The following is a 24,428-nucleotide window of genomic DNA, read 5'->3' as shown; positions in this document are numbered from 1 at the left end:
GTTTAAAGCATCAACTGCCTCTACCACAATCAGATTCTCTGAGAGCTGTTGGGAACCTAACTTAAAAGCTAGTCAGACACATGCAGGTTCTACACCATATAATGACTTAAAAACTAGTAACAGTACCTTATAATCAGCTGTTCACCTGGAAACCACTGCAATTACTTCAAATCAGGTGTGATGTGCGCTCTACTTCAGGTCCTAGTAGTCCTGCAGCAGTTTTGTACAAGTGACCGCTGTCCAATCAACTTCTTGGGAAGGTGCAAAAGGAAGTGCATGACAGTACTACTGCACTAGAACAAGCCATATTGAGTGGGGCCTGCACCACTGTGATAAATGAGCTTTAGCCAAAGCGAAGGAGGCAGGAAAAAGTTCCTCTAAGAGAGAAAACAGTACTTGGACAATATGGTAAAGAAAAAAACAAAAAGCCATTTGATGTAGGAAATCTTTAAATTAATTTAATCAGAATTATTTACAGAACAAGAGCTAGCCAACAAACAGTGCAGTTTACATATTATATTTATGGCAGGACAATAACATATCCAAAAAACTGAAATAAAACCAAGAGTCCTATGAATGATGGATGAATAAAAACAAATTCAGGTTAACATGTTTCCTCCAAGGAGAATCACAGGACCCCTGCAAAGCATTATGGGATAGAGGACTGTTTCTCATGGCAGACACATGATACAGTAGGTCATTTGGCCTCTTATAACTGAATCACTCATACCGTAAAAACAAAACAAACCCAAAAGTCAAAAATAAACAAGGCATGAAGCAGACTCCTGCTACTGAAATAGCTCATTCAAAAAAAAAAAAAGAAAAAAAAAACACAAAACAAATTGAACTGGTTTCCTTTTGTTTTTTATAAAACCATCAAGCTTTACACTAAATAAAATAATTATATTTTACAACAATATAATTTCAAACAGTAAAATAGGCTTTTCTGAGTCTGAGGTAAATTACAGTTAATATACTTGTACAAAGTAAAAAATATTTTTTCTCCCTACAAACACAACAGTGAAGTGTGTTTTTCTCCCCATTGACTCCCTTCATCTGAGGTCAGTGTCCCACTGCTGGGAGCCTCCAGGAAACCCCCTTACCTCCACCATCCCCCCATGTCCTGCTGGCTAAAATCACCATCTGACTCCCCACAGGCAGACCAAGGGGAGAGGTTATACCAGGGTGACCTGGCAACCCCCGGTGGGTGGGACAGACCTGACAAAGGGTAGCGAGTTCTCTCCCGAAAAACAGAGCGCAAACCAGGCAGCAGGAGACGTCATTCCTCACTGTTCCAATCAAAACAGCCATAAACTACCACAAAGCATCTGTCTGAAGACCACCTCAGATGGTCAAGGCACAGAATCGGACTGCGCCTGCAGCCCTGCTCATAAGCCCTGACTGGCCAGGGTCCCACAGTCCATAGAGCCGGCTGGTTTTACTCTCCATCTTCATCATGATCATCCTCATCTTCCTCACCAAGCCTGCAGCATGTTCCACACTGTCCAGATCACCTACGCTACAGGCGAAAAGCACCTTCCGCCAACCACGACCGAAGCGTGTCTCTGTCCAACAGCACGCCTGACCTATGCCATTGGCTCATTAGAGACATGGACGCCACTGGTCCCAATACTACACATCTTCACACAAGTGAAACTTTCAGCTCCAACGTTCAACGTGACAGCACCAGGCGTTCCCACAACCAGCAAGACCCTACTAGGAAGAGCTTGGTTAAAATGAGCAGTAACCCATTTAAAGGAGGTGTGCATATAATCTGCTTTATTTACAATGTCAGTTGAGTGGAGAGGGGAAGTCAGTCCACACACCTGGATGTGTGACTAAAGCACCAAACTCCCGCCCTTCTCTCTCTCTCTCTAGAGGGACTCAGCGGAGAGTTGGTGAGATTTACTTTAAATACCATGCTGGTGGCGTGACACAAAAATACTGAAACAGGTGGAACTCAAACACAGTAATTAAACATTTTCCCTGTGTTCCTTTACTCACACACAGTATTAAACACAATCCCTGTGTTTCAGTTAAGCATACTCTCCTGAACAGTACTCATTCACACACTTCCCACACCAGCCTCTGGGCCACAAACAGCCCTTTTCATTTAGTCAAGTTTACAAGAGCAACTAGCTTTAGTATCAAAACTTTCCAAACTGATACACACCAATGCACAAACATTATTTCTCTCACACACAAAAGCGCACACACACACATACACTTCTTTAAGGCTTGTCCGTTGTTGAAAAAGGTCTTTTTTGTGAAGGCTTTCCTGTGAGTTATTGCATGATCATCATTGGATTACTATCGTTATAGCTATGACGCATTATTCTGTACAGACGCAGTGCGTGTGCAGGGGGTCATAAGGGCGTGTGCGGGGTCATAAGGGCGTGTGCAGGGGGTCATAAGGGCGTGTGCGGGGTCATAAAGGCGTGTGCAGGGGGTCATAAGGGCGTGTGCGGGGGTCATAAGGGCGTGTGCGGGGTCATAAGGGCGTGTGCGGGGGTCAGAAGGGCGTGTGCGGGGGTCATAAGGGCGTGTGCGGGGGTCATAAGGGCGTGTGCGGGGTCATAAGGGCGTGTGCAGGGGGTCAGAAAGGCATGTGCGGGGGTCATAAGGGCGTGTGCAGGGGGTCAGAAGGGCGTGTGCAGGGGGTCATAAGGCCGTGTGCGGGGGTCATAAGGGCGTGTGCGGGGGTCATAAGGGCGTGTGCAGGGGGTCATAAGGGCGTGTGCGGGGGTCATAAGGGCGTGTGCGGGGGTCATAAGGGCGTGTGCGGGGTCATAAGGGCGTGTGCGGGGGTCATAAGGGCGTGTGCAGGGGGTCAGAAGGGCGTGTGCAGGGGGTCATAAGGCCGTGTGCGGGGGTCATAAGGGCGTGTGCGGGGGTCATAAGGGCGTGTGCAGGGGGTCATAAGGGCGTGTGCGGGGGTCATAAGGGCGTGTGCGGGGTCATAAGGGCGTGTGCGGGGGTCATAAGGGCGTGTGCGGGGGTCATAAGGGCATGTGCAGGGGGTCAGAAGGGCGTGTGCGGGGGTCATAAGGGCGTGTGCGGGGGTCATAAGGGCGTGTGCGGGGTCATAAGGGCGTGTGCGAGGGTCATAAGGGCATGTGCAGGGGGTCAGAAGGGCGTGTGCAGGGGGTCATAAGGGCGTGTGCAGGGGTCATAAGGGCGTGTGCAGGGGGTCATAAGGGCGTGTGCGGGGGTCATAAGGGTGTGTGCGGGGGTCAGAAGGGCGTGTGCGGGGTCATAAGGGCGTGTGCAGGGGGTCAGAAGGGCGTGTGCAGGGGGTCATAAGGGCGTGTGCAGGGGGTCATAAGGGCGTGTGCAGGGGGTCATAAGGGCGTGTGCGGGGTCATAAGGGCGTGTGCGGGGGTCAGAAGGGCATGTGCGGGGGTCAGAAGGGCGTGTGCAGGGGGTCATAAGGGCGTGTGCGGAGTCATAAGGGCGTGTGCGGGGGTCATAAGGGCGTGTGCGGGGGTCATAAGGGCGTGTGCGGGGGTCAGAAGGGCGTGTGCGGGGGTCAGAAGGGCGTGTGCGGGGGTCATAAGGGCGTGTGCGGGGTCATAAGGGCGTGTGCGGGGGTCATAAGGGCGTGTGCGGGGGTCATAAGGGCGTGTGCGGGGGTCATAAGGGCGTGTGCGGGGGTCAGAAGGGCGTGTGCGGGGGTCATAAGGGCGTGTGCGGGGGTCAGAAGGGCGTGTGCGGGGGTCAGAAGGGCATGTGCGGGGTCATAAGGGCGTGTGCAGGGGTCAGAAGGGCGTGTGCGGGGGTCATAAGGGCGTGTGCAGGGGGTCAGAAGGGTGTGTGCGGGGGTCAGAAGGGTGTGTGCGGGGGTCATAAGGGCGTGTGCGGGGGGTCACAAGGGCGTGGGCGGGGGTCACAAAGGTGTGTGAGGGGGTTATAAAGGTGTGTGCGGGGGGGCAGAAGGGCGTGTGTAGGGGGTCATAAGGGCGTGTGCGGGGGTCAGAAGGGCATGTGCATGTCAGAAGTGTGTGTTCAGGTGTGTGACCCGCTGCGTGGGTGAGGCTGGGGAGGGGGTGGAGCTGTTGGACAGGTGGGGGGTGGAGTCAGACAGCTGGAGCTCCTGCAGCTTCTTTAGATACTGGTCCTTCAGTGCCAGCATCTCCTTATACCTCTGCTCCACCGGGCTCTGCGGCTGCCACAAGGGGGCGACAGACACACATTAGAGAGAGATTCACAGTCATGCACAGACATAAACACAGTGTAAGTGTACAGCCTAAGGCTAGTACCAAGTCAACTCACACGCCCCCCAAACCCTTGGTGACCGACTTCACTTGAATATAGGCACTTCAGCTGAATTTTTCCTACCTGGGATTCATTAAATGGTAGCTGAAAGACTTGTAAAGACATCCACTGGAAGAAGGGAGCACCCTCAATAGTTAGCCGCCACACCGCCCTGTACCCTTCTTACAACCAACTGCTGAGACTAAGCAGGTGTGGGCTTGGCTAGTACTTGATGGGAGACCTCCTGGGGTAAACTAGGTTTGCTCGTTGGTGCTGTCTGTGGGCCAGTACGGGGCACACTGGACCAGACAGAAACCCAACACCCCAGCATGCAGAAGGGGTTCTGTGATGTAGAAGTGTTTACACAGCCAGTAATGAACTAACCACCTGGAAGTGTAAGTAACTGAAATAGATCAATTCTTTAGTTCAAGGGACCATTTGACGATAATACTCTCTTTTATCAATCTATTATCCTCAATAATTAGTTTGTGCTTTAAAACAATTAATTACGGCGAGGTCCCCGAAAATGAATGGAAGAGAACTGGGGCTGGACAACCGAGAGGAATGGCGTTGCTATTAACAGCCAGCAGGGACAGCTGACGTCGCTAGCATTCATACTACACAATGGAGTAAGCTTCATTTGTGTTACACCAAAGTAAAACATCCCTTAAAGTTTATCATATCATTTGTTGTAATTATCTTAATAAGGAGGTTCCCCTTAGAAACGTGGTAGGTTTTAATAAAAGCCACCCACATAGTACTGCACGTCAATGTTTCAAAATCCCGATGGTGCATTTCCCTCCGAGCCCTGAGCCCCCTGCATTTAGAGATGAGGTCACCAAGTGCTAGGGCACATGCATGCGTTGAGTATCTATCAGGCGTTATCAGCTTCCACACCAGCTTAGCCTACACACTGTTCAGATCTTACAGTCTATCAATTAGCTGTATTTAATTTTCCCCGTTGAAAAAAGGGAGTTATGGGAGGTGCGCATGCTGCCCTTGGGCTGCATCTCCGTTTACCTCCTTGGGGATCCGGGGGTTCCACCGGATGTAGTAATTCACCCAGAGCTCTAGGTGGCGCATGCTGGCCACGGGGTAGAGCACGTGGCTGGACTCCATGGTGTAGAAGAGGTTGATGTAGGAGGAGGAGTCGCTGTTTATGAGTGACCACAGGGACACCGTCTTTAACTTCACCTCCTGCGAATCACAACGGTAAAAGTGAGCGATGGGGGTGGGACGGTGTGCGGTGCGCTCTGGACCAATGGGAGATGGACATTGTGAGGTGTGAGCCAATGAGAGCATGAAAACGGGTAGCTTACGTTGGCCTCGCGGGCGCTCTCGCAGTTGTAAAGGAAGGTTCCGAAGCGACAGCTGTACAGGTGGTCCAGCACGGTCATGAGGAATCGGTCGTTAAACTCGAAAGCTGTGGGGAACTGAGCAGAGAACCAGATCGTCAGTAAACGGCACAGCACAGCACAGTCTATGGGACAGTCAGCATACACACAGCACAGTCTATGGGACAGTCAGCATACACACAGCACAGTCTATGGGACAGTCAGCATACACACAGCACAGTCTATGGGACAGTCAGCATACACACAGCACAGTCTATGGGACAGTCAGAATACACACAGCACAGTCTATGAGACAGTCAGCATACACACAGCACAGTCTATGAGACAGTCAGTATACACACAGCACAGTCTATGGGACAGTCAGCATACACACAGCACAGTCTATGGGACAGTCAGCATACACACAGCACAGTCTATGGGACAGTCAGTATACACAGCACAGTCTATGGGACAGTCAGCATACACACAGCACAGTCTATGGGACAGTCAGCATACACACAGCACAGTCTATGGGACAGTCAGCATGCACACAGCACAGTCTATGGGACAGTCAGCATACACACAGCACAGTCTATGGGACAGTCAGCATACACACAGCACAGTCTATGGGACAGTCAGTATACACACAGCACAGTCTATGGGACAGTCAGCATACACACAGCACAGTCTATGGGACAGTCAGTATACACACAGCACAGTCTATGGGACAGTCAGTATGCACACAGCACAGTTTATGGGACAGTCAGTATGCACACAGCACAGTCTATGAGACAGTCAGTATACACACAGCACAGTCTATGGGACAGTCAGCATACAGACAGCACAGTCTATGGGACAGTCAGCATACACACAGCACAGTCTATGGGACAGTCAGTATGCACACAGCACAGTCTATGGGACAGTCAGTATGCACACAGCACAGTCTGTAGGAAAGGCAGTACGCACACAGCACAGTCTATGCGACAGTCAGTATACACACAGCACAGTCTATGGGACAGTCATCATACACAGCAGTCTATGGGACAGTCAGTATGCACACAGCACAGTCTGTAGGAAAGGCAGTACGCACACAGCACAGTCTATGCGACAGTCAGTACACACACAGCACAGTCAATGGGACACAGTATGACACAGTCACAGTACGCATACAGCACCTGTTTGGTCATCTGCCAGACACAGTCGATGAACTGCAGGAATATGGGAGACCTGTCCGCATCTGCGTGGTTTTTATCACCGTGACCGATCCTCTGCAAACAAGACACACCGTGAAGATGAATTTACACGGCTGTTTCCTTTCTCTTTGCATACCTGTAAGTAATCATGTCTTCTGGTAGATATTCTGGAGTTCCTGCATACTGGGTACAGCCCTGGCAAGCCCCTCCCTTCCCCGGCACAATATGACTCAGACAAAGCAGTAATCTAGCCTGTGAGCTGTTTAGCCCGTTGAAGAGTAGGTTATCCAGAATGTTTTATTCAAAATTCTGAAGTCAGTGTTCTCGAACTCCATTGTTCTCAATCACCACTAGGGATTGTTACATAAGCATTGGAATGTTCTGTCAAGAACGTTCTAATGGCATATAGTATTTCTGATCTCACGCCTTAAAGAGTTAATATCTACAGCCCAAAGCTGGAGCCCCCTGTCCCACAGAGCCGGGGGATCAGAGGAGTTTTTGGGGCTAACGGCGGGAGGGGGCCCGGTGGCCGGTGGGGGGGGGGGGGGGGGGGGGGGGGGGACCACGGCAGTGCTTACGGAGGAGAACTTGTGTCCGAAGCTGATCCACTCCTTCTGCAGCAGCACCTGGAAGCCCTGCAGTGTGCGGTAGTAGCTGTCCAGCATGAGCATGGCCAGGGCGCAGAGCTGGGCCGTGCGGTCCCAGCCGTCGCTGCAGTGCACCACCACCGAGTTGCCCGTGGAGATCTTCTCCGCCACCTGGCTCGCCCCCGACAGCACCAGCTGGAACGAGGCGGTGACGCCGCGGCGTACCGTGAAGCGCGTGCGTGGCTATGGCGTGCACCATCTTATCAACGCATTTTATTCATCCTTACTCCTAGCGGCAACTGCCCGCCGATTATTTTGAAAATTCAAACAGTTTGTTGCACCTGGTACAGTTCCGCAAGTCATTTTAATCCGTCTCCCATTAAGATCTATTCATTGAATAAATGGATGTTTTCTAAAATACTCTTGATGATTTCTGTCGCCTTTTCAGTTTTCAGTGATTGTGAACAGCTCTGCTGTGACTGCTAATATATTCTGTGACGAACACCCAGCCTTAATAATAGAGGGTTTTCTGTGTGAGGACTGAATGTTGTTTTTGGGTGTGGCTCGTGTGTGGTGGCAGGATGCAGCAGGCAGTTATTATACCGTTTACACCCACGCTGACATCAGCCAGCTGCCTGGCCTGTTATGCCAGTTTAACAACATTAAAAAAATAAAATACAACTGCAAAGGGGACACAGTGACCCTGGAGACGACCGCAGGCAGAGTGACTCTGGGGCAGGCGCAGTGACTCACCTTGATATGCTCCAGCCAGTGCGTGGACTCGAGGCTGGACAGCCAATGAGCCTCCTCCACTTGGGGGTAGACAATGTCCTTCAGCTTTTTCAGGGACTCTCTCATCACGTGAATGTTGTGGATGTCCAGGAACACCAGCTCTGCGTTCTGGTAGGCATCGTCCCCCTCGTAACCGCCCCCTGTCGCCTGTCACCGTGGAGACGGAGCCAGAGTGATCATGGGAGCCGACACTGAACAGGTCCACGCACATCCGTCAAGCACAAAAGCTCAGACATAGCATCCGTCACACACACCAGTGCAACTATACCAGGTACGCAACGCAGCGTCATCAATCACGAGGCTCGCAATCTGATCCACTCAGTTTCTGATGCACAACAGAACCAAAATTCTCTCCCTCCCTTTGGAAACCGCTCAGGTTCAATAAGGAAACGGTCTGTGCTCAGACACCTGTACGACCCGGGGCCCCCATGGCTGACCTTATTGGCCACAGCGTTGACGTTAGGCCGGGCGTCGTAGATGGTCAGCTTGCCGGTGCTGCCGTTGGCCTCGCGGATCATGTCCAGGTAGCGCTCGTCGTCACGGTTGCGCTTGCCGCTCATGCCCACCAGGGGCTGGCTGCAGCGCGTGATCACCGCCTGGTTTTCCGGGTGTATCCATGACAACACCTGGTGACAGGGAAGGAGGAGAGGCGGAGAGGAAAAGGGGGAGAGGCATGAGAGAGCAGAGAGGGCGTGTCGTCGTTGTCTTGGGAGGAGATGGGGGGGGGGGGGGGCGGAGAGGGAGGCACCGCAGGGAGAGACTCACGGGGATCCGGCTGCGGGAACGGAAGCTGGCTACTTTCCGCAGGTCCTCTTCGGAGGCCTTGGAGGGAACCGCCAGGATGGTGGGGTAGGTGTCGCACAGCTCGTAGCTCTGATTCAAGAAGGTGATCCTCCACCTGTCATTGGGCAAACCCTGGAGAGACGGCACACGCAAAAACCAATCAGAGGAGGGGAACTGTGGAGGCCATTTAAGTGAGAGAAGCCCTCGGCGAAATGATGGCGTTACAAGCAAACAGCGAGCGGACCCATTTAGGCACAGCAGTGCACGGAATCAGAGATCCGCCCAGATTAAACAGGAACGTACTTGACGATAATTGTTCAATTTGATTTAATGCTTAAAATAATTAATCAACAGCAATTGGTCAATAAAAACAAAATGACAAACATTACAGATGATGACAAGAAATTGTGCCAAAGAACAGATTCAGAATCCGTGTTCCATTTAGCTAAAAATACTTTTCACAAAAAAGCAATGCAAGAGCACCTGATCCTTGATATCCCACAGGAACAGCTGATAACACACTGACTATATGGGGCATTGCTCATTTTAATTGGGAAACCGGACATTTTCTGTCAAGCAGTTTCAAAAGAAGAGAACAGGGCATCTGTATTTACTAAAATATATAACAAACCAATGATGTATGAATTTAGGTGTTATTTGTGCGTATCTTTGGACTGTCATTGAAAATATATGGCTATCTAGCTGGCTAGCCAGATATCATTACGTTAACAGAAGCAATCATGTTCTTCAGCTAGCTGAAGCTGGATAACAAAATATTGCTTTATGTTGAGTTGTCTAATGTTTGTTAACTCAGCATGGATTAAATACTGTAATAGTGAATGAACCATTTTTCTCTGACATCTGGATTTTAACATCCCTGCTTTGCTTCAAGCTACACTATTCATTCAAAGGGTGTCTGAAACTGCATTTGTGGTGATGCTGTATGCCTGGATTACAAAGCTAACTGCTCCAGATATATCATAATTTTGCCCCCATTTTGACAAATTCAGAGGCATCTCAGGAGACTGGTCTGCTTCTTTATCGGACCGCTATTCACTGCATGGCAGACCACGACCGCACAGAGACGGTCCCGCTGTGGTCCCTCACCTGTCGTCTGAACTCCTGCATGGGTTCGTACACGGTCCAGCCGTTCTCATGAAACTTCTCCTGGCTCAGGAACGCAAAGAGTTGCTGCAGAGGGGGAGAGACAAAAGGGGGGGGGGGGGCATTTCCGAGTTAGGGTTGCACCCCAGGGAATGCACACGTGTCCCAGCGGAGGGCTGGGTCAGGACCGATCAGAGACTGACCATGCCGTTGGACAGGGGGAAGGCCAGCCGGGACAGGATGTCAAAGATGTCTCTCCTGCTGTGACCCTCCTGCTTCAGAGCAAATCGCAAGTTCCTCATATCCTGAAACACACACACGCACACGCACACAATGTTGAAACATGCACTTGATTTCAGACGGCTTCTTCCTGGCAAGGATCAGTCATAGTGCTCTAAACCGTGGGTGGAGAGCAACGCTACCTTGCAAGTGATATCCAGCCCATAGGAATTCTCCCCTCGACTGGAAGCTCCACCCATTTTTTCTACCCGACTGATGGTTCCTAATGGCACATCAACCATCACGACAGGTTCCTATGACAACAGGAAAAAGGCAGAGAACTGGTTGCTAACAAACAAACCAACCCTCAGAAGCCTTTAAAGCAGTCCCAGAGAGCCCTGTGTGTGCAGCTCTTCCTTCCAGCCGACTGGTCGATTCATTCAGGCTACTGAAAACATGCGTTTATGTTCCACCATTAGCGCTCAGGCAGATCTGCGCAATGCAGACTTGGCTCATTATCATTTGCTTCAAAATCATTTTCAACAAACGGTTTTGGTTCAATGTCTAGGTGTCCACACTTTCAGCATTTGGGACTTCCATTCAGACGGAATCATTTTAAACACAAAAAATTAGCAGTCTGAGAACTGATTAAGAATTGAACTAATATGAAATATTCATTCTTCGCTGTGTACTCATAAGAACAGAAAACACTTTACCTTCAGTAAACAGTAAAGGACAGGGCAATGTCAGAAAGGAATAAACTGCCACCTTCCGTCACGCAAGCCACAGGCAAGGCCAGCTTCTATAAGAAGCTCAGAGGAAGTCTCACAGTGTGTTTTTAACTAGTATAATAGAAATGTGTTCATAGTAGCCTATGTCTGGTATCTTTTTGTGTTGTGACTGAAATAAGTTAATTTGATTTTGTTGTTTTGGTTCATTATGTTGTGATTGTTGTATCTTTAATGGTTTTTTTTGCTTGCACGTCTTTATAAATGTTTCTGTTATATGTGGACCCCAGGAGAACTAACTGATGCTTTGACAGTAGCTAGTGCGGATCCTAACAAAATCAAATCGAATCAAACCTTTACTGGGACTTGACTTTTACAAATAGCAGACCTGGGCCACTTATTTGAAATGCTTTATCACTGAAAATGTTTATCACCATTAGTAAACTACAGGAATTGTATCTAAAGGATTAAATGGTTAAATAAAGTATCTGCCCCAGAATCCCATGGGGCTGACATTACCCAGAGTGTCACAGAGCTGTCTTACCACATCCACGCTCCGGAAATACAGTCTGTAGTTCGTAATGATGACTTTCCCTTTAACGGCTCCATTGAATGGACAGATGTACATCAAATCCTTGTCTGAAGGCAGACGGGGGGGGGGGGGGGGGGGGGGCAAGTTAGCACCACAAAAATGCAATAGATATTGTGTGCTGTTGGAGTAGACTAAGGTCTACAGCAGGGCTGGGGCTATATCACCTTTAGCAAACAAATCACCTTAACTTTAATCACAAAATGTGTTTAAAGCTATTGTGCATATCATAATATACTTTTAGGTATCTCAACAACTGGCAGGCATTAAAATTCATAGAACTAACTGTAATCAGTGTATTCCTGCTACATGTCTGTGACCACGAGACCACTTTCAGCAAGCTCTCAGACAAGGGCACTGATGAAAGGAGGAAAGGGAGCGTTGACAGAGCAGAGGCGATGGTGACTCACCGGTCACTCTCTCCTCTCCTGGCAGTAAGGGCACATCAGACAGCGAGTCCATGTTGAGGTTCTCCCTGGAGGCCTGCCGGCACAGGAGAAAGAGAGTTTAAGCAGGCGGAAACGCAGACCCTTGCGGTGTCCTGCGCCAACGACGCGCAGGCCAAGCCTTCGGCCTGCGCATCACGCAGCGCAGCACCTGCGCAAAAACTCCCTGCAAGGAAACTAATACGTGAGCTTCAGGAGAGGAGACACTGCTGTAGAGAGAAAGAACAGGGGATGAAACTAATGCGTGAGCTTCAGGAGAGGAGACACTGCTGTAGAGAGAAAGAACAGGGGAGGAAACTAACGCGTGAGCTTCAGGAGAGGAGAGACTGCTGTAGAGAGAAAGAACAGGGGAGGAAACTAATGCGTGAGCTTCAGGAGAGGAGAGACTGCTGTAGAGAGAAAGAACAGGGGAGGAAACTAATGCGTGAGCTTCAGGAGAGGAGAGACTGCTGTAGAGAGAAAGAACAGGGGAGGAAACTAATGCGTGAGCTTCAGGAGAGGAGACACTGCTGTAGAGAGAAAGAACAGGGGAGGAAACTAATGCGTGAGCTTCAGGAGAGGAGAGACTGCTGTAGAGAGAAAGAACAGGGGATGAAACTAATGCGTGAGCTTCAGGAGAGGAGAGACTGCTGTAGAGAGAAAGAACAGGGGATGAAACTAATGCGTGAGCTTCAGGAGAGGAGAGACTGCTGTAGAGAGAAAGAACAGGGGATGAAACTAATGCGTGAGCTTCAGGAGAGGAGAGACTGCTGTAGAGAGAAAGAGCAGGGGATGAAAAATAAGAGGAAGCAGGGTCAGGGCAGTGAGTGGAGGACAGAGAGAGTAAGTGGGGAGGGGAAAAAAGAAAGCGATGAAGTAACAGACAAAAAAAATATACAGATCTCAAAAGCAGAAGTTGTATCTAGACCGTTTACCACTGTTTACTGACTGTGCCCAAGCTGTCCTCCTGACTGCAGGGGGTGTAAGCACTGAGCTGTATAGCGGGACCCTGTCCTTCAGGCTGGAATGGACAACCTGGAAGTCTATTGCTCCTAGAGGGCAATATTTTATCCCCAAAAACAGCCACTATAATTACGAAAATTTTGAAAGACAAATACATTTTGAGCCTCATTTTGCTTATATGACTAGGCCTATATTATTCTAAAAGAAGGAAATACAGTTTCTTCTGTTTTTTTAAGCACAGAAACACAGCTTTTGACCATTCTCTATTCAACACACAAGGCTCTTCTGAGATTAGCTCTTAGCCTTGGCAGAGAGTTGAACCATATCAGTGAGCTGAACTTGAACTGCAGCAATCATTTAACCAAGTGGCACTTGCTTGAGGAGGGAAACACTGCGGTTTCACACAAGGACTACAATCTAGAGGTCGGCAGTATCTGCAGGTTATTGTGTGCATAGGCAGGTGATTCATTTAAGTCAATGATTGGCTGAAAGGCCCACACACCTCATTTCAAATGCCTAACCTGGCTGCTGACTGAGAGGAATCCACATAAATCTGCAGATACTACGACCCTTCAGGACATACGTTTGACACTCCTGGTGTGCACAGCTGAAATAAGCATAAGAGTCAACTCTGAAGAAGATGCTAAGTCAAAACGTAAATCTTATTTAAATTAAAATGCTTCATTTTCTATGACTGCTCCAGTGTCTACTTTGGGCAGCCTCTATGAAGAGCCCAGGAATATATTTCATACATTTTAAGAATACCCCAGGAGAGAGGTTAGAGCAGGGGTAACCAACAGGTCGATCGCGATCGACTGGTCGATCTTCAAAGCCTTCACTGTCGATCCCTAGCATTTTCGCATTTTCTAAAAAAAAAAAAGAAAAGTTTTTTCATGCTCTGGTTGGTTGGTTGTTTTAACAAGCTTTTTAGACCTAGCTCTGGCTCGTTGGTTTGAATCACGCATAGGTCATGTTATCTTACAATCTCTAATTGGTTATTTGATACGCTGAGGTCTATGAATGGCTGCATCCAATTGTGGGTGGGGGTAATAAAAAATTAAAAAATCATGTAACGAGGGTCGAGGAAGTAATAACATTAACGCTAACAGTTTGTACAGCGGGAGTTGCTAGCGGTGCCAACCTTAACTAACATGACAACATCGATGTGGCTGAGGGTCCGGCGAAAATGAAATCAAAAACGTATTATTTCCACTTGGAATGGGAGCCTGAATTTCTTTTTTCACGTCAGCGAATGAGAAGACTATATGCCTCATATGCCAACAGGCGGTAGCCTTGCCAAAACGTGGCAACCTGGAACGTCATCATGCTACCTCCCATGCTAAATTCAAAGACTCGTATCCACTCAACAGCGCATTAAGATCAAAAAGAATAGATGAACTGAAAAGAGGGCTAAAAGCACAGCAGTCGCTTTTCAGCAGGCCTACAGCTATAAGCAAGGCAGCTACAGAAACGTCCAGGTTGCCACGTTTTGGCAAGGCTACCGTATCTGTAAATGTGAATATTCATTGAATTGAGAAACTAAATATTGTGCATTGAACAGATACTGTAAATATGAATATTTTGCATTGAACAGATAGGCCTACCGTAAATATGAAAATTGTACATTGAACAGATAACTGTGCATAACTGTGTCTTTGTGTGTATGTATGTACATAGCCTACATAGAGCCTGTCGTAACAGAAATTGCAAAAATAAATATGACAGAACAGTCTTACTCATGGTAAGTGGGTTTTAATTGGAAGATATCGGAGTGGTAGATCAAGGCTTACATTTTGGAAAAAAAAAGTGATCTTGGGCTTGAAAAGGTTGGTTAACACTGGGTTAGAGGGTTAGCAGGGTGACTCTCAGAGTTTCATGTAGCTGAGCACAGTAACAGGCAAGGGGGGAAACTGCCAATAGTGCAATTTTTGAAGGTTGAAGGTTCTGGTGCACTCATTCACTAAATCGGAGTGTACCATACCTTATTCACATGATTAAAAGGCAATGGACCAATAATAATATACATTGTGTAGTTATATAACACTGTATCATTTAGTAAAACAGTACCAAAATATTGCAGTACACCGCTATAGTTGTTGATGACCACAAAAACATATATCATCCTTTAAAGAAATAGAAAGACAAATAAATACTCTAAACAATCCATAAAGTCTCCAGGTCATGTTCTTCTAGAAAAGCCAAGTCAACTTGCATGAAAAAAACAATATGATCTATAGTTTCAAGGGTATGAGCCACGGCAGCTGCAATCAACATCCAGATGAGGATAAATTTTATTAATATAATATTCGACCAGAAATATTCCCTGTGATATCATAAAGTGCACCCCACTCACCTTTGGTCAAACATGCAACTGGCCAGACTCATTCTACATTCAACAACCCAAAATGATTAGGCTAATATACAACTCAGGAAGAGAAGCTGTGATATGAGGAGACTGTTTAAACAGTTAAAAACAGGCCCACGGTTACTGGGAAGATACATTTCTATTTAAAAAATTAAAAACAGCTTAGGGGCTCACCCCTGCTAATAAAGGTTACAAACAAACACAGCATCACACGTTGAACCCACTGACCCAAAAATGCACCGACTGGTTCAAATGTAAGCGGTTAGACTCGAGCTGTAGTTAAATGTAGGCAAGATTGTAGCCAAATGTGTTCTGTTTCTGTTGCAGCTGCAGTGCTCCTGGATGCATGTGAAAAAGGGGCAGACCTGGCCATCAGCACACGAGGCCAGCAAATGCATTTCGGAGGAAGTTTCGGAGGAAGCTGCTTCAGTTGTTTGCCTTTGGGAATTATCAGTCACACATTATGTCTACACAGCACACAGTGGTAATTGTAGCGTGGTAAAAGTGTGTTCAGGTGTTACACAGTGAATTTGCAACACCAGGAATCAAGAGTGTTGCCACACAATACAGTCAATTCAACATGAAAGTCATTTCAGAGTCCACTTCCTCCTGGTTCTCTGACTGGCTGGCCTTTTTCAGGCCTCAATATAAGCTCAGATACAAATTGTATTGGTTTGTGGTACAGCCACCACAGTACTTACTTAAATCAAATATAGAAGCAGCCGATTCTAGACATGGAAGAAATTAGATTTAAATATAATGATTTAGCCTAATCCGCTTCTTTAAAACGAGCCCTAAAAACACAGACGTTGGGACCAACACTTCAACACAATGAAAGGGATCATAAGTGCCTTCACAAGAGTTGTTACACGCAACAGCACCAGAGCTGGCTAAAAACTTTCCCTCACCAGCAAGTGTTAGTGCAGCATCAATCCAGCACTAAATGCAAGTTAGCTTATGCCAACCTAGAACCATAATACAAACTGCTGAACTTCCAGCACCTTTACTAGAATTTAAAACATTGCTTATAAACATTTTTAAGCTATGCTTAGAGGCAAATTGCCCTGTTGGATGAGAATAACTATTGAAACAAACAAGTAAAGCTGTGGCCCAAAACGTTTTTCCTTGACAATACTAATCAGCAGGACATAAGCACTAACCGCAAGTTAACTTGTGCTATCCAAGAAATGCAATACCACAGATCCATGCAGCAAACACCCATACAAAATCTGAACACATTACAATCCTAAAATAGACAAGTGAACAAAAGTGTTACTACACCCCAGGGCAACAGAACGGCACCCTACAGGTTTCTTTGTAGGCTCGTCTGGCACTACAGGCTTTCTGACATAACTTAAACAAAAGACATGAGCTGCAGTGGAACCATTCCTGACGTCACAGAGAATATCTTTGTGAGCAAGTTCCACTTAGGGCACCTTTAAACTAATCTTACTTTGAACTCATTTTATTGCATTTCTACTGGCTGCAATGATTTATAATACCTAAAACAGGAGTGTCCAATCTAATCCAAAAAAGGCCGGTGTAGGAGCAGGCTGTTTTAGTCCAGCAAAATGACACTTATTTTAATTTGACTTATCAAGGTCTTAATGGAACACAATGACAGGTCAGTTGAATCTGGGCTAAGACGAAAGCCCAAAAACTGACACTGGCTTTTTTTTCCAGATAAGGTAGTCACCCCAGTTCTTCAAAAATCAAAACTTTCGTTTGGACCATCATTTAGGTTGCCCCATGAGCAGCATTTGGAAACGTAGGCTATTGCCTAAAGCCGGAATTTTTATGGAAAACATGGGAAAAAAAAAAAATCAAATGCCCTATTGTATCAAAAATGGACGAAGCAACCCAACCCTTGAAACCCTGCTACAGAACAGCTTTTCCAGCAGGGTAGCTGGATCCACTGGATCCATGGGCTAAAAATACATTCTCCTCCCACTGAAGTCTCCACAACTTAAAATCTTTAAAAAAAATTTAAATAAATTTGGGCCTAAACACTTGCCAAAAAGCATAACAGGTCATATTTCAGCTTTATTTCAGTTTCCCCTGGCATTTGATGTAAAGCAAGTAAATTTCTCATTCTTGAACATCAGAAACAGCCAACGAAAAAGAACAAACCTCAATGGCTTCTATTACCTTAAATAATCATCAAAAGGCCAAATCCCCCCAGTAAAACACACAAGTAAACTCTCAAACGGAGTAATGGAGCTGCTGTATCAGCTGCTGTATCAAAGTCAAGACAGTTCCTTCGGATGAAATTATTTTTACCCATCTATAAACGCATGCAGACCTCTGAAATGCTCTCCTCCCCATGACATCCCTGCTCCCCTGACAACTAAGATTGGCCCTGGGTGCTCTCAGCTTTTGACAGGCCCTCTGAGAAGCGAATTCAAAAATCTTATAAGAAAACCAGGGATTCTTGAGCATTCTTCCAGAGTAGGCTACATCCTGTTACATGCATTATGGACTGAAATATGATGTGCCAAGGACTCAAATCACACCGAACACCAAGTCAGGGAACTCAGCCCGCACCAAACCCTAGCTTACACTTGAAGAATATTTCCAACTAACCCAGTGATCTCAGATCTGATACCTTCATCTTCCTTTTCTGAGAAGGAGGAGAGTAAGGCCCCATCTTTTCTTGTGGTTTTTCCAAGTCCTTACATCTTGCATGCATTAAGTCAAACTGCTTCTTAGTCGATGATGTTCTCTGGACGGTTTTCTTAACGATAATGCCAACAGCTCACATGTCCTTTCAGACAAAGCACTCTGGATAAATTGGCAATAGATGGGGCTGCTGGGTGGCTCATCCTGTTAAGGCGCAGTTGTAATGCATGAATGAGCCATTCCCGACCGTGACAGTGCTGACTGTGGCTGGGGGCTCTACAGGGCAACACATAAATGCCAGTAGTGTTGCCAAGGTTAGGGAAATTTCGGTAAGCACATATCTGCATCTCGTTGCTCTCTTGCAACCCCAGCTGGTCAATCGGGTGCCCACAGTCTCCTTGGCCTGTGTTCTTCATCTGACTCATTTCTGTCAAGCAGTTTCAAAAGCTGCTACCACACTACAATAACCATGGTCCTCCTTCACAGCAGAGTTTACCACAGAGTCTGAGCTACACTGCCTTTTGAGGAACTCAGTGTGTTTCGACCGCAGGAACTAGGGTCTAAATTAAGTTCTGGGGACTTTATTTTACCCCCAAAAACGTTCCTGCTCGGGGGGTAGTACTTTCCAAAAGTACCGGAACCTTTGGGGTGGGGCGCAAGCGCTGAAGATTTCTGATTGGTCGACTACTTGCAGTGTTTTATTTCAACCGCCATTTTAAAAAATCTGCAGCTGCAAACCGATTTATTTTCATAATAACTTGAAATCAAACTTGTATGTTATGCGGCGCAGTAGCTTACTTTTGGTTATAGCCTGCCAACGTCTTGGAATTATACCGTGTGCTCTTCTGTTCTTTTCTTGCTTTAGTATTCGTTTTATAAAATGCTAAGCATTCGTGTTGGGACAGCATATTACGTACCAAAACATTCAAACGGTTTAATTCGGTTGCTGAATATTTTCTTCCGGATTTTCTTTTGTTAGCCCGTTGTAATTGACTCAGAACGTTTGATACAGTTTATGTGAGGTATGCGGTAGTTCTGCGTAATTTACATTGGTGATACAGTAAAAGCAAACTGGAAATCACCTTCCGCACTTTTTGTCAGGGTACAATAACAGGTTAATTCTAGTAATCGTCCCTTTTGCTTTTTCAGACTGCCGTAATTTTACTCTGCCATTCTTCAATTCCACAAAAAGACCAGGAAGACTATGGACTAATTTTTGGTGCATGGTTCGCATCTGGAGGGCACACTTCACTGCTCGGCTAGCAGTAACTTTGAAGGAACGCAAACGGTGGCTGTACCACTGCTAATTTAAATTTTCACGCTAGTCCGAGTTTTCGTTCTATTCTTGTCATTTTGCGATTAGCCTATATGGAATTGACGATGAGAAAGTAATCAATTCAACAGCAAATTGTTTACAACGTGTGCATGTTTTCTGCTGTTGTTGCCAGTTATTTGTGGAATGTGAATATATTCTGTCGCCTCGGATGTCAAGACATGAAAGTGAATGTTTGCATAAAAACATAACGAATGTGTTTGAGAGGATATATAAAACAGTTACAATCTGACTATTGGCCTGTTATATCCGTTTTGTTGCATAACAACGGTCCAAGTTCAACTACCAACGACAGTTTTGCTTGACAACGGTAAAATATGCACCAAACGGCTGCAGAAGAATATTTCAATTTCAGGTGATTAAATCGATAAAAATCAATAAATATTAAAGTAACCATATATAGTCATTGTTGGTAACCCATTGTATATAAGTGGAATAAACCCCTCCGGGCTGTCCCGGTTATTAGAAAATAATGTAGGCTACTTCGGTGGTAGTATGGGGTTACAGAAGAAATCATAGGACAGATGGACCGACGACAACGTCGCTTTTTCATACGTCAGTGGGCTAATTTGCCTAATCTTCGCGGGACTTTAGACCGCGGTGGAAACGCAGACAACAATGGGCTGAAGGAACCTTTTAGTTCCTTGAAAAGTAGTTCCTGGGACTAAAAGTTCCGGGTACTTTTGGTGGAAACGCGGCTTTAGTCACATTTCTAGGTGTCTTTGTACAATATCGTCTGATCAACTTTACGCTTGCCTTGGTCATTGTCACTCTGCCTATCTAACTGAATAACATAAATGAACAAGCACAAAACCGTGCAGACCCACGGGGTACCTGTACAAAGTGTCATGAGTAGAACTTGGCTAACTATATAGCTAGCTAGCTATGGCATATCCTCACCTCTGTAATGTTATTTGTTGTCCTAGGTGTGCACATACATCTGTATCGGTGGTACGTGCTAAGTAGGTTAACTAAAGTAGGCGAAACGCTAACATGTTAGGGTTAGCTAAAGTAACGTTAGGCGATAAAGCTGTGCTTAAAAATCTTGTGCCGTTCAAAGTGGTGATTTTGGAAGATGCACCTGCGCATGCGTCCTACTAAATGATGCACCATCTGCGCATGCGTCCCGCAGGTTGTCCGTGAGTGAGTGACCACAATTTCCCATGCATAGCCCATGGCGGTAGTTCCTGCATGCCGTGGGAAAAAATGTTTGAGCCACTGGTGCTACAACAAATCCTCAGAAATCTGGGTAGCCATGGGCCTACTAACCCACCGAGAAAAAGACCTGGCCAGACAAACTTCTTGCAAAACGACAACTGAACTTGCCTTTACTACATGTTAAAATCCATAATAAAATTGTCTATACCACAGCCCCAGTGATAAAAAGGGGAAGTTATAAACTGCCAAAAAAAGTCTCAGGGAGCTACTGCAATACTATTAGTGACACAGACTCTCCCCTATTCCACTTTCAGTGCATGCAAATTGCGCAGTGAAAACTTCACCTTTTTTAAGGGGCTTGGGGATAAAAGCAGCCAGCCACCCTCAAGCCAGGAAATGGCAATCTGGTGGGTGGTTTAAGCATGGGCAACACTGGGCTAGCCCTGGCTTTTGATCTGACACAGTTCCACTTTTTAAAATGGGACGCATGCGTCTGCCTATATTACAGTATTAAGAAACATAACTTTGAGACTTGAACTGAAACTGAGACAGAAGAGAGAATGGTTTCATTTTCTCCACCTCCCTGGGAGAACAACAATGTTTAGAAGATATCTGGCATCATTATCATACCAGGAGTGTGAGTGTGTGAGAATGAGAGAGAATGAGAGTGAGTGTGAGTGAGTGAGAGAGAGAGCTATTTACGCTCTCACATTGCTGAAGCATCAGATAGAAACCAGGCATACGAATCACACATAATCATACCTCTTTAAGCTCCACCCTCTTGCTGTATCTCTCAGCCTCCCAAAGCTCAACCTGCACACCTCTCCAAGACCAACTTACAATCTCCATACAGGGCTGTTTTACGAGTGCCCAAGCACAGAAACGAACACAACCAGCACTTGCAATTATTGAATTATTGTGTGTGGGAGAGAAAGAGAGAGTGTGTGCAAATGAGAGAGAGAAAGAGAAAGCATGCGGAAACCTGACAGACAGGCAGGTAACAGGTGGAATCTGCAAACCTGTTCTCCCTTTTTACAGAGAGTGGGAGCTTAAGGCCAACACCCAGGGGCAGGAAGTGAAAGCAGACACCAAAAACGTCAGAGCCAATAATAATGAATCCCATCAACAACGGTTACATGGCATCCAGGCCGTGCACACCATTACAGTTTCCACACCCGCACCTGTACAGCGCATAATGTCAAATGAGATGAAATACAGATGGAGATGGAAGAGATCCAGTGTTGTATGAATTTATAAATGAGCCATCCAGAGGTGTATGAATTTATAAACTAAACAATCAAAAAATATTCATTCATAAATATAGCAAAATGGCACAACATTACAAACCTCAATTCAGTGAGTGGAAACGCAGCAGTAAGTATTAAAAGGTATTAAAGGAATGTAGTGCTTACGTTTCTAGAGGAATTATTTTCCAAGGCGTTTGAATTGAATGCTGGTATTGAAGCTGAGGCCATCACTTGGGAGTACTTTCTTGGGCACTGTAAGTAGAGGAGGGGAAGAGAGATAGAGATTTTCCCTTTGTTAGCTGTTATTTCACTGAGCGTTGGCAACAAATTTTCTTCAGCCAATAAAGCAAATGGGATTTAACTGCATAGAAACTCTGAAAAGAACAGTATAATTTAAGGACACACTGGAACAGTTGCACCACCGAAATTGGACAGAGAAGTAAAACCAAGAAGTGAGAAATGGCACTTTCCCCAGAGAGAATAGAAACCCCCGGAACTTCACTGCAGTTTCAGGTCTCTACCATCTACACATATGGGACTGTGGAAAAGCGGGTGCTGCATTCAACTTTCCATCTTTTATTAGATAAATGCTACCAGGCACAATGTGATTTGAAATCTTCCATTCAATTTCCCCGTCTGTACCCATAACTTCACCACAGAACGGTTAACTAATGCTGTGACAACGTCCAAACGCTTAATAAAGTTATTAAACACAGACCCGCCACAGAAGAACCAACTAGGCCCATTAAGATGTTGGGCACATGCTGTTTCTTGCCGAAGCAGTAAAACCAGGGGCACAATTGTCACTATTGAAATTATGATCTCTTGGCATCAGCATGCAGCTGGAAGGCGCAAACTTGTGCTCATCTGTGTACCATCTCTTAAGCCAAGAATGACCCACACGACACTAGCTCATGAAGAGGACATCCAGCCCGTCCCAAAACTACGCGCGCACACACACCTCTGATCACGCTCTTGCTCAGTCAGAATAAATAAACAAAACCGCAGGTCAGATACGAAAGCAAAATCCCGCGTTAGTGTATTAAGCAGCCCAGACCTATTTATAAGTACCTAGCTAACGCTTGCCTCAAAGTCGGTCAGCTCTTCTAATTCCGCGTAGTTAACCTTAAATAGCAGACTGAAACCGCAGCTATTGCAAGAGACTGCAAGCGGAACACCTGTTGCTCAGATGAGCAGTTTTGCTGGATAAAACTAATCCGACGTTCATGTAGATAAATTAGCTATCTACATGATGTGGATACTTTTCTTTTATATAAAACCTTTAAATCAATTTATATTTCAGTTTGAGTGATTTAGTTAAAACAAGCAAACATAACGCCACGGCAATTTGAACGACAAAACATACAGGAGCGCGCTAATATAAGGCCCAACAAATTAATCTTATGATTTTTTGGCTAGCTAATTGGTAATCTTGCTACAGGTAAATAAACATTGTAAACTTCAACCTGTGGGCTAACGTTGGCAATAGGCTACCTGGATAGCTATCGGCACACAGCAGGTAGCCGGACGGACTACGGATTAATATTATCGAAACGTAAATGAAGTATTTACTGGGAACCTAGATATAGTCGAAATTGTAGCATTGCTGTATTGTTCCCAAGCTCACTCTGAGAGTCATATGCAATGGTGACTATTTAAATAACGTTATATAATAATAATAATAATCTCTATTAACATTAGCTCCATTAACAGAAACAACCGCAATTCCTCATCAGCGAAACTATAAGGCAAGACACGAACATTAGTTATCTAGCTAGCAAGTGTAACACTAGTTTCACACTAATTAACGACAGTCTGTCTTGTTTCCGTTGTGTCATTAAGTTTAAGTTCTCAGCAAGCAAGGTAATTCGAGTTTTTGGCTAATTTTAGATATCAGAGAGACCATACGGTTTACCAGCATACTGAAAACCCCTACGGAAACTTAAAATGGCCTGCGCTACCCTTTCCTCCAGGGCTAACGTTAGTTAGCCAGGAGAAGCAGGCAACTTTCAGAAAACCACTTAGCTAGCCTAGAGCCAAACTTCGAAAAAACAAATGAGTACATATGAATGGAAACCAATAAGGGTATTACACGTTCGTTTCTTAAGAGAAGCGCGACGCATTTGCTTTCCAGTGAGTTATCCACCTAGACGGCGAACTGGAAGGTGTAACTTACAGAAGTTTTGAATTCAGCTAGCTAGCTAAACAACTGCACCCAGTCCGACCTCCGACCAGCACAGTACAGTAGTGTTATTACTGGACCAGGAAATATCTCAGGCCCGCATTGCTATAGTGCCAATTTAAACTTTTCTTATCGCGTCAACAGAAGAAAACAACACAAATGCGATTTAAAAAGACAAAAAATGCATTCTGAATTTATTTTGCCCGCAAACGATCTTACTTACCCAGTAATATCACTCGATGCCCTGCGCCCGACGAGTTCCTGCGTCTGTTTTCGCACAGCAGCTGGTAGAACTCGCGCATTACCACGTGACAGGTTCCCGGATGCCAGGATTGGTTCCTTTCGAGGTCATGCCCTACGAGGCATTTCGTGATTTGTAGTTATTTGAATATAATTATTTAGTAGTACTGTACGTCGGCAATCAGTAATAGTGGTGGTAATACTTTTCTCATAACCATACACATTTGCACACTACCTAAAGTATATTTCCATAACTTTAAATTGCCTACTGTATGTTACACGTTCACATGAACGTAAAGCAGAAATTTTACAT

The 24,428-nt window shown here is 45.9% G+C and overlaps 1 protein-coding gene across 1 annotated transcript; it reads right to left on the bottom strand.

Annotated features, from left to right (window-relative positions):
* Nucleotides 1-431: 431 nt before the first annotated feature.
* Nucleotides 432-24,176, bottom strand: LOC118234988 (myotubularin-like). The gene is made up of 15 exons (XM_035431920.1): nucleotides 24,099-24,176; nucleotides 21,859-21,945; nucleotides 11,994-12,066; nucleotides 11,539-11,633; nucleotides 10,470-10,580; nucleotides 10,251-10,352; nucleotides 10,051-10,134; nucleotides 8,926-9,075; nucleotides 8,598-8,786; nucleotides 8,122-8,307; nucleotides 7,360-7,563; nucleotides 6,764-6,856; nucleotides 5,574-5,687; nucleotides 5,275-5,451; nucleotides 432-4,165 (listed from the first exon to the last, which is right to left on the bottom strand). Exons 2-15 carry the CDS (start codon nucleotides 21,919-21,921, stop codon nucleotides 3,992-3,994), a joined length of 1,815 nt encoding a protein of 604 aa, XP_035287811.1. The 5' UTR covers nucleotides 21,922-21,945; nucleotides 24,099-24,176; the 3' UTR covers nucleotides 432-3,991.
* Nucleotides 24,177-24,428: the final 252 nt, after the last annotated feature.

The sequence above is a fragment of the Anguilla anguilla genome, chromosome 9, assembly GCF_013347855.1.
Source record: "Anguilla anguilla isolate fAngAng1 chromosome 9, fAngAng1.pri, whole genome shotgun sequence".
Lineage (NCBI taxonomy): Eukaryota > Metazoa > Chordata > Actinopteri > Anguilliformes > Anguillidae > Anguilla > Anguilla anguilla.
This window is presented reverse-complemented; position numbering and strand designations above follow the sequence as displayed.